General features: G+C 39.9%; 1 protein-coding gene across 1 annotated transcript; it reads right to left on the bottom strand.

Moving 5' to 3' along the window:
- Positions 1-494: 494 nt before the first annotated feature.
- Positions 495-9,995, bottom strand: LOC101876561 (alpha-1-antiproteinase 2-like). Its single transcript, XM_013129180.2, has 5 exons — positions 9,965-9,995; positions 4,443-5,108; positions 3,200-3,470; positions 1,258-1,405; positions 495-689 (listed from the first exon to the last, which is right to left on the bottom strand). The coding sequence occupies exons 2-5, from the start codon at positions 5,089-5,091 to the stop codon at positions 495-497; spliced, it is 1,263 nt and encodes a 420-aa protein (XP_012984634.1). The 5' UTR covers positions 5,092-5,108; positions 9,965-9,995.
- Positions 9,996-11,443: the final 1,448 nt, after the last annotated feature.

Genomic DNA, 11,443 nt, shown 5'->3' with positions numbered 1-11,443 from the left:
GCAGATATCTTTCTCTGTTGAAGACATCCCCAGTACTGTCTCCATTAAAAGCTTCTGTTTCCCATGACCCTGCATTGTTGATCCAACTCTTCCCATCCCTTGTTTACTTACTTATGGTAAATTACAGCCATTTCTGCTTTGTTTACAAGAGTGTTAGTCATTTTATCTGCCATTTGGCTGACAACCACATATTAAGCAGGAGTCTTCCATTGTAATTCAGACGTCTCTCTCTGAATGCTGGCAAATCTTAGGTCTTACCTTGGTTTTCAATCAAGTAAAAGAAGCATTCTTTGCTAGGTGAATTTAAAACATTTTCCTTGCTTCCTCTTGAGCAACTGTCATGGTCAATATCAATAATTTTTGGTAATGGCATAGAATAAAAACTCTTGCTAAAAAATAGCCATATACTAAGCTGGTACAAATGAAAATAAATTACATCATGCAGTTTCACATCTTCTTTAATCAGTAACAACAAGCAGAGTTCATATGTCACTTCAGCTAGTGATAGTTGGGTTAACTATTTTTCCTATGAAGAGGGTACTGTTTGTATCTCTATCAAAAATCAGCATGAGGAAGGGACGGTTAAATTCGATGGCTGGAGGAAGAGACATTTTCATTATTTCAGCTGCAGTTGCTGCTGCTGCCTCAGTACCTCTCTCATCAACATCCAGAGAAGCCTTATGAACAACCTAGGAGGAAAGAAAAGAGGCAGTCATTCTGGGCAGAGAACAGCCACCTGAGAGATGAATCAGACCCTTTTAAAGCAGCCTTACTTTTATAGGATCCTCTGAAAGTGAATAGAGGTAGCAGAGATATAAGCGTGTTGCTGTAGTCATGGCTATTTTAAAAGAGGACCGGGACAGAGCTACAGAACTCTCTCTCTCAAAAAAAAAAAAAGCCCCAGACTCTATTTCCTTTGTTTTAAAGACTGGATAAAGAATGTGTGTTTGGGAACATTAGCGGATCCCCCTGAGGAGCCAGAGGTTGATGTTTCTTTCATGTTCCAGATACTGTCCATGAAATCTTGGCTGATAGCAGTCTTTTTAAAAAACAGACATGCAGCAAACTAATACAATCTCCACTGTCCTTGAGGGCTAAACTCCTTGTAAGCTTGAAGGCTGAAGCCAGGGTGAGCCCAGCTGCAGGCAAGCTGGGAATCTGGGAGCTGTATTTAGCTGGTGTTTCTGGATGCTACCACAGAGCGGTTTTCCTGCATGTTTGTGAAACAAAGGAGAGGGCAAACAGCCATGGACTTACTTTTGAAACCTTTAGATCTGGGGTGCCAGTGATTCCAGAGAGATCTGCCTGGTCAGTGAACACATCCACAATTCCCATCTTGCTAAGCATATTTGTTATTTCATAACTCCCGGAAATAGAGAACTTGGGGAAGTAGAGGCTCAGCAGTCTGTTAGGCAGAAGAGGAACACAGAAGGTGGTGAGAAGGATTTTTCGCCAAGGTAAATGATAGTAAGAGAAATGTGTACTTCTCATAAGTGTCAAATCTCAGAGGACTGGATCCTGACTGTAAGTGAGAACTAATTCAATTGCTGGTGCATATTCTCATGGTGATACAGACACTATCATTCATCATCGTCATAACAGTAATATCTAACTGGTGTTTTGCTTCAGCAAATCTGAGAGCACTTTGCAAAAGAGGACAGTAACGAGAGTCCTTCTTTAGAGCCAGAGAAGATGAGGTGTGTAGGTGGCAGCGGCAGCCCATATTGCTCAAGCAGTTGGAGACCTCAAGTGTGGCACAGGAAAGTGGGGAGTAGTGTGGCAAATCCCAGCACTTCAGAGCAAAAACAGTGTGTCTGGCATAACTGTGTTATTTGGCATGGCTCCAGTGCCCTGCTGCCTGCTGCTTTGGACACCTTGTTCTCTAATCATCATCTTCTTCCCATGGGCTGGCCATGATTGAATTTGCCTTTGACTGGGAGGTATCTGTAGGCAGCTCCTGCGTCTTACGTTTTCTGTTGAATTTCTCTTCATGCACTGTCTAGGGAACCTCAGAGCCTTCAAGTCACATGCTGCAGTGATTACCCTTTAGATAGCTGAAGTCTTTTGCTGTCTCGCCCAGAGACATGGTGGGTTGAACAGCAAAATATACAGGATCCAAACTTCACTGCTGTAGCCTTTATGCGATACTGCCCCATGCATTAGAAGATGATGGGACAAAGTGTATTAGTGCTGGCATCAGCATAATAGCAGAACTGAAATTGCCATTTGGTTTTCAAAGAACTCATTCCTATGTTGATCTTGGAAGAACTTGCATCAAAAATTCATTTAGATAAAGATCTTCCTCGTTTTGCAGAAGAGAATTATACGTTTTTATTTTTCATATTTGAGGCCTCATGTTATTAGTTCACATCCAGTTTGCTGCCCATTATATTTTTATTAACTGTGCTGGCATTTCTGTAATGATGCATCAAGAATCATGGGTGTGAACTGCACTGCCTTATTAGTTGTGAATCAGGGCACAGCTTGGTAAACAAGGCACATATTAATTTGATATTACTCATCTACTGGTGCTAAAATATGCTCCTTCCCAAAACCTTTACAAACAAGGTTGTAAAATGTGTTAGCTGATGTTAGTGTCAATGGTAGCAGCTAACAAAACCTCATTAGATTTTTATAGTTTCAAAACCAAAATACCAGAAAATCAGGACAGCCACAATTAATCACTAGCCTATTCTAACAGACACTATGTGCTGCAATGGTTCTTGTAAGGAAGATATTCGTGTAGGACATATTATGTATGTATGCATTACTACAAACTGCTTAAGTTATGGTTTATTTCAGGTTTAGACATATGTCTGAGTCACAGTGTGCCAGTGACATATAAGAAGTAAAGCACATTAGCTGAAACCTCAGTATAGAAGATTTGGCTTAGAATTGCCACCTTCCCACTCAATCAATGGACTATTTTAGAAACATCAATTTAGGCTTGCTGCTCAGGACTCCTGGGAGCTCATCAGTATGGTCTCCACTCTGATGGGGTGAACAGCAAGTCACTCAGGCATTAACAAAAAAATCGTTAGATACCAACTAGCTGAATGATTTTTACAGAGAGAATACAGAAGCTAAAAATAACCCACTCATTTCCCAGAATCAGCAAGTTCATAATGTTTGCACTCCCCAAAAAAAGAAAAAGGACTATAAATCTAGGTGCTGCTGCAGCTGACTGGCAGAAGATTACCTCTTGAAGAGATGGTCTGACCATTCCTGGATGGTTTCCTTGACCAGAGTTTGTTCTAACTGCTTCATTTTGCCTTTTGCTGGCAGAACCAGAAATGCAGTAGCACTCCCATTATAATGAAGCCGTACCACAGTGCATGACAGATCCTCATCAAAATAGAAGTCAAATCTTCCTGTCTGGTGCATCATGGGGACTTTCACAGTAGTTTCAGCATCCACAAAGAATTCCCTTTCTTCAGTATGCTCTGGTTTAAAAGACTTTTCCCAGTTGCCTGATACAGAGAAGAAGAATGCAACTGAATATCCCATGTCATAATAAATTGATTTTTATATAACTACAAATAATATTCACCTATTGCTCCATTTGTTAAATTCAAAATCTTCAACATAATGTTTTAAATTTTGTATCACAGTAAGGCAAGAACCTGGTCAAAAGAATCCACTAGATTCCAATTCCAGTTTATTTTTCAGATGCCAGTAATAAACTAATTAGGCAATTTTTTTTACTACCTATCACTACATTTCTATTCAGGTGATATAAGTGGCCTTTCTGTAAGCTGTCATTTAAGGGCTTTCCTGATACCATCTGCATATGCACATACTGTATGCATTTCATTTCTATTGACTTTAATCATAGTCCTCAATTTGTAGATAAAATTAATGTAGAATCTCATATCTGAATGCTGTTATGTCAGGTTTAAGCACAGATCATCTAGCCCACATCAGAAATACACTTTGTTTCTACTTTGTTCCTTAAAATGTCCTCCACTGTTCATCACTAGCTTCTTCCGTATATAAGTAGGTTAGTGTGTATACATAAAGGACTCTGGTAGGAAAAAAACCCAAGTATGTAGTAAATTAGGCCAATGAATAATGCATACTTTTAAAGAAAGGCATTAAAGGTCATACATGCTTCTCAGCGCCTTTTTACAGAAAATTAGAACATGGGGCAGAGTTACAGTTAAATCTATGAAAGTCAGCTCAGGTTGCATGGAAGGCTATGGCTTCAAGCAGAGCTCCTGTGACTGCCACAAAGAGAACAAAGCCTGTGTGGTCCCCAGCTGCCTCCCCATGCTGAATGGGGTCCTGGCGCCTCTCCACCTTCTTCACTACACCATTAGGGACCCTTCTGGCCCAGCAAAGAACATTAGAAATTTTCCCGGGGCCCATTTTAAAATGAGGTAGCTGACATTAGGTCTGTTGATAAGAATGAATAATATGAATGCAAATCTTAAAGGACTTACCTTTAAAGAAAACAAAGCTACCCAGAAGCATTACAGTCTGTGGATCCATGTCCTTGACCAAATCAGTAATTTTTCCATGTGTTTTCCTCTCTACATAATCATTGATTTGCTTCTCAGCTTCCCTGGGATTGTTAAAGTCAGTGGTAAAAGCCTCCAGCTGATAAAGAGCCTTGGCATCATCTAAAAACTTTTTTAGAGGTTTCAGCCTCTCTGTTAGAAAGATGGCATTCACCATGTTGAGCTGGACTTTGCTCTCAGGATGGCTCAGCATGTGGATGAGGTTGTGGAAGCCTTCTTGTATCTCTTTCTCCTGAATCTCTGTAAGGTTGAAGGAGAGTCCTTCCAGGATCTGAGTCTGAGTGGTGGATCTAGCCCCTAGGGCCAGCATTGCAAATGCAGTGGAGATGCTTACAGGGGAGAAAAAAATGTTCTTATTAGGTACCTCCAGTATAATTTCTTTAAAAAATTGAAACGCAAAGTCAGCATTGTTTGGAACTAGTTTGAGGCAAGCAATAGCTTCACCTGCATGATGCATATGGTGCTTAGGTTCGTTTGGATCATCTCCATTGTGGTGGTTGGGTGGGAGCTGACCATGGGAAACAGCATGAAGGCCTGCCAGTAGCAAACTTATGTAGAATGTGGTCTTCATCTTCTTGTATTAAAATCCTATGGAAAAAAAAGAGAAACTACTACGAAGTAAATTAATTAAGTAGAAATAGTTATTCTGTCATTCCCACTGAATAAGAAATCTCTTCCTTTCGTACTCAGCTTCCATGTTCTCCAGCTCTTGACAGGTTTTTTTGTTTTTAATTTTTTCAGGCCTCCTGGCAAATGTCCATCAACACTTTCTGCTACCCTCACCCTAAATACCTGCAAACACAAAATTCAGCATGGATTTGCTGAATACACAGCACCCTCAGCAGGCCAGAGAACAGAGCATAGCCCGCCAGAAAACACACATGGCTAATCACTGGAGGGCTTTGATATCACTGTGTTTTTGCCACTGATGGTCTAAGATGATTCCTAGGATGTGCGTCATAGAAGTCTGGGTATTTTGTGAGTAAAAGGAGAAAGAGGAAGTTCATGGAAGTGGGCAGCAATCAATAGCCACATACAAACAGAATTTGAGCAAACAGGTATGAAGGAAATCTTTAAATAAACTTTTGGTCAGATTGATTGATAAGCCATCCTATTTCAAGAGAGGATAAACGAGTGGTTGTTTTTCAGTAGCAAACCAAATATAAAGCCTTATGTCTCTAAGGAATAGGAGTTCTTTCTTTCTGAATGAAAATTATGTAAAAGTTTAAATAAGAACCTGAAGTAATGTGCTATCTCTTAATCAACAAACCAAACCATCGGAGTGGGTTCATTTTCAGCATAGCAGAGGGAATCAATGTCATTAACAAAACCAAGGCCTTATTTTTATCAGATGCTGTACTGGTCAAAGGGCAACACATTTATCAACCTGTTACTCTTGGCTGTGGTAGCTGCATTCCTTTGCAGAGCGGACACGCTGCACTGTAGAAGTGCTTACAAAGAGACCTTGGAAATGCAGATATGAATGTCCCAGTAGACCTCATTTCTGAGGAGGAATCTAGGGCAAAGAAAGGGTGAGAGAGTTGCAAAGGATTTGGGGGAGATAATTAGTCAGATTTGCTAAAACTTGTGTGAGGAGACACCTATTAAATCAATTGCACCGTTTCTGCTCTGGCATGATTCAGCTTGAGAGACTGTCTTCATAAAGTGAAGCTAATGGCCCTGCTTTCTCCATAACATCAAAGGGAGCAATTTATATTAGCAGTTGAATACACAGTTACAGTTAGGCCTGAATAAGAACACCAAAACCTTTGAGCTATAATCAAATATTCAAACATTTACATTTTTATGTATTTCTAAGAAGCAGGCCTATTTGCAATAACACCTACTATGTTACTGACAAATGGAAGAACCATAAAGGTTCTTGATAACTACATTTTCTTCAGTTACTCTGCACAGTATTTTTATAGTTTGGCCTCCTCTAATTTTGACACTGAAATGGTACTTTTGATATATCTAGCTGTTTGTAACTCAACATAAGAGCTCCAGTTCTTAGTATTTAAAACTGCTATCAGTAAGCCAATATATTAGACCTTGACAAGAAAGCAGCTTCCAAAAAACAGCATCAGAAACTAATCTATTTCAGTATACCCAGGCAGATTCAGAAGCTGCCTCTGGGTAAATTACTCACTGTGAGCTATTTACTCAGCTGCAGTCACAATTTAATAAGAATATCATGAATATTAAAGAATGAAACATTTAATTTTAAACATAAGTCATCACCTGTTCTCTATCTTGTCACATTTATTATTTATTACAAAACGCAGCAGATAGATGTACTTTTCTATATACACATTGAACTGCCAATTTCTATTTGTTTGGAATGCAAAGAAGACATGGAATTTAACTGACCTGGTCTGAAAATTATGGCTACAGATATACCCTGTTTTTTTCTGTAAAGGCACTGTAAATTATTGGTTACAGACCTCTGAACACTTTTTTTCCCTACCGTGATATTTTTCCTCTATACAGTTATGACATGCTTGCATTTTGTGGTTACTCTATGTACTTTCATGGAATTATTTTAATTTTGTTACAGCTCTGAATTTACAATAATTAAATCCAATTTGAATCTGAATCATCCGTTACTCAGTACTGGCCAATCACACACAGTCAAGACTCATGAGTCAGCTCTCCTAAAAATCTTGATAATGGTTGATTTAAAAGTCTTAAGATTATAAAAGACTCAACAGCTGCAGTTTATAGAGGTCTGTTATTTGAGACTTAAAGGTACAAGTGGCCCACTCTATTAGGTCCTTCTTTGAAATATAAAGGTACTTTTATAATGAATTTGCATTATATAGAATGGAATTTAGAATATGATTGAAGATTGTTACTTCAAACTTCATATTTACTATTGCATTTAATAGTATTATAGCTTCTAGGTTAGCAAGTGAACATCCAGTAATAAATTGACAACAGAGATCCTTTCAGTGTGAAGCAGGAGAGGCAGATTCTCACATGGTTCTAATGACTGAGGGATTTTTGTACCAAGCATACTTGCTAACAATTTATTAAAAAGCAAAGAGCTGAGAACCTGCGCTAAAACACTCTTAGGGAATTCCCTATCTGAAGGGGCTAATTTTGCAGGAAGCTTCCTATTTTAAGACCTTTATTCATATGATTTCCAGAGAAATATATTGTCCATAAGCACTGGAGTAACAGTGAAAAGTTCTTCAATCCTAATTCCAGATCTACACTGACTTGTTGAATACTCCCAGAAGGAAATCCATTTACCTCTCTATTTCTTTTATTCTCTTTGTCTATGTAACAACATTACAATATACTTGTGGTATTCAAGAAAAGGTTGGTTTCATGAAGAGCTTCCCATCAAACCAGACAATAATACAAGAGCATGCCAACACCTGGAGGACAGTGCTCCTTTAAGCAATTTATCTGTAATAGGTTTGGTGATAGCACTTGAATGTATTAGCTGTTCCCTGTCACAGTCTTTCCTACCATGCAACCCAGAATGGCAGTGCTTATTTTGCACTGTATATCCTAGAAAGAAAATGGAAAAAAAAACTGGGATTAGCTGAAGTTACCCAGAATAACTTCACCAGAAGTCCTGGAAGTGAGCTGGATTAAGTTTTCTGACTGAGAGAACTTGCTTCTTTGGGGGTACATCTTATTTATCCTTTTTAGGGCTTATTTTTATCTCTGTGATTTGGAGAGACAATTCTGAAGACAACTTTCTGCCATTAGAGTTCATTGTAATAGTCCATGAGATAAACAGTCATCCCATGCTACTCTCATAAGGGAACCTCACTGGTAATCTCATTTCAGACAGCACGAAAATTTGCACTGCTCAGAAAGATGCAGGCATGACATAGAAAAGCTGTTTGCTCACCAGGTGGTGCTGCTTCCCTCCTGATTGCTTCTAAATGACGAAAGCTGAGAAATCTGTTTTCTGAAAGGTGCCCTGTGAGGGTATCAGACACATCAAGACATGGTCCCATCACCACAAGTGGTGCCTGATGAACTAATCTCAGTTACTCAGGGCTATATCCAAATAAATATTTGAAAAAATAAATCACCTGAAAGTACACACAAAAGTCACAAAAGAAAGACTTGACTGACCACATCTGTGTGTGAGAAAATGACCTCAGAAGCCTACTGCCCAGAACCACCTACTCACAGGAACACCACAAACTCTGCATTGCCAACTGTGAGCACATGGACACACTCAGGGGATATTCCAGACTGATCAGCTAGACATTTACTTCTCTGTGATTCAGAATTTTGATTCCTCTGTGCCTGAGGCCCTAAGAAGATTGCAAGTACAAGCCAAGAACAATGGATTCTGCAGACAATCCAAGAACTGTGGCTATTTCATTAAAAGTAATTCCTTTTGCAGGGGAAACATAGAAACCAAGTTTACACTATCATTTAGAAATGTATGTGACTGTTCACAGAGTTTTTCCCAGTGTCATATGTCTTCTGTAAGATGGTTCAGCATTGGAGATCTCACTTGGGAACTGCATTCTCCAAGAATGGCATCACCCACTTCTAGGCCTCCTTTACCTGGAAACATGAGCTTTCACTCTTCTACCAGACCACCATCATTATTTGCTGTCAAACCCGAGTTACTGCACATGCTCAGGATGAAGCATCACTGAGGCCAGAGGATAAAAAAAAGATAAAACAGAACCAGTGCAGTGGTTAGGGCAGTTGGGTGGGACAGAGCAGCAGCAGTCCCAAGAACAGATCAGACCAGGCTCACAGTTTCTGGTTTTCAGTGTGCACCTGACCACTGCCCAGTCTCTGGCTCTATGCATATGTTAACCTCACTGTGACCTTCACCCCTTTGAGCACGTGGACCACACCATTTTCCCTCCTCTCAATGATCCTGTAATTTGATGATGCTTACAGCAATAAGGAAATGTCTCATGCAAAAGGGAAGCACACCTTAGGTAACCTATTCCCTAAGCAAAGATATTTTTTAAGACCTTGAATATAAAAACCATCAAAATTACTTAAAAGGAATTACCAATACCTTAATAAATAATTAAATAAATAAATGAAAAACTCTAAACACCTTTCCTCAGGCTTTTAATGGAGCAGAGTCTATTTCCTTTAGTGGGAGGTATATATGGGAAAGACCCACTTTTGGATGCTTAGGATTTCCTGGCTCTAGAGATCACCTTGCTTCCCTGCAATGCAGCTAGACACCCCACTCTGGCTTTTAGATTCCTACTCCTGAGAGCTACCTGGCAGCATGCAGGCAACTCCATGCCTAAATTGTGTTGTCTATGTACTTTATGTCCATCTGACCCTATCAAAACCTCTTCATTACAGGAACAACTGCTAACTAAGACAGATTTCAATGTAAGATACAACCCCAAGAAAGATTTAAAATCAATTGCATTCAACAAGAGGATACACTTTTGAAGTCTATAGGAAACAAAAAAACAATCACTACTTACAGCAGCTTCCAAGGATCCTGCTGTCTTCACTAGGACTACTCTGCAGTTCCCTCTCTTGTTTATACTGTTAAATAGCATTATGAAAGCAGAGCGTCCTCTAGAAAACATTAACCAGGGCAGACAGGTGTTATTACTTTAGGAATGGTGCAGAGTAAACAGTGAAGACAATTTCTGGGGAGAGGCACCTGATTTTTGCTGTGTGTGCATCGCCAAACCCAGCTTTTGCTTGAACAGTTGTAAGAGCCCTTTTGCATTTCTGCAGATCCTCCTGCTGGGAATCCAGCCCCTCACTCTAGCAAATACTTCACATGCTTCATTAACTCCTGTGAACTGCACGAATTCATACTGAAATTAGTAAAATTGAGCACATACATAATACTAGACAAGAGCCTAAGGAAAAACAGCTGGATGCATGCTGCAGCCAGATTGCATCTTAGTATTTTGCATAGAGATATTTTGCTTCCTCTACAGCAGACTTTTAATATGGTATATCTTTTTAAGTAACCCACTATTCTTAATTATCTACATTGCCATTAGTAAAGACCAGTTTCTGGGGACATCACTGGTAAACTTAAGGCAGTAGCACTGATGTTTTAAGTGGCAGAGGGCTGCTATAGGAGATATAATAGCAGAGATGGGCACTCAGGAGCCCATGGTACCCAACACACCCAGCCAGACTGGCATTTACCTGGTACCTCATGCAGCATGGATTGAAGGACAAACTGGGCTATTGATTGAAGGGCACTGTGCTATGTGTGTGGGCTGGCAGTAGGTGCAGGCACTGCTGAAATGCAAGTAAAGAAGTGCTGGGTTGGTGAACCACAGCATGCTTTCAAGCAGAGGTGAACCCATGTGGTTATGCCACCTGTTCTTTACATGCTCCCTCCTTATAGCCAAACTCTAGGAAGTTGTGCTCCTGCAGCACCCACAGAGGGGCAACCACAGGGGCTGTGCCCCACAGGGGCTGGATATAACTGAGGGCCTAGAAAAAGCTTACAGGTCAGTGTCCAGTCAGTACGCATGCAAAGGTAAGCAGAGAAGTTCAGTTTGTGTTTTGATCCAGGTTTCTAGAATACGAGTTTGAATTGTTTACCACCTGGTAAAACAGCAGCTAGGCACACGCAGCCTTCTTCTTTCTAAAGTAACAAATGAAAAACCTCTGAAGTTACAGAGCCTTAACTACAATAATGCAGACTAAGATGAATGACATATATGCTGAGAGATGCTCCTTAGTGGAGCATTCAAGCAGTTGAGTTTAACTCCATTTGCTTCCTGAAAGATACAAAAAGCATGTCTGTGGGTGTCTCTATAGGTCTCATTCTTTGCTGTCTAGCCTAAGGACAAGATAAAACATCACCAAATGTGAACATCTGTGATTGCAGTGAGAACTGTCTCTGATTATTGACAAAAGCCTTTAGCACAGAAGAAAAGAGTTTGGAAAATGTGCAAATGCATGCTAGTTTGTTTTGGATGTTTACA

This window comes from Melopsittacus undulatus, chromosome 4 (assembly GCF_012275295.1).
Source record: "Melopsittacus undulatus isolate bMelUnd1 chromosome 4, bMelUnd1.mat.Z, whole genome shotgun sequence".
Taxonomy (NCBI): Eukaryota; Metazoa; Chordata; class Aves; order Psittaciformes; family Psittaculidae; genus Melopsittacus; species Melopsittacus undulatus.
This window is presented reverse-complemented; position numbering and strand designations above follow the sequence as displayed.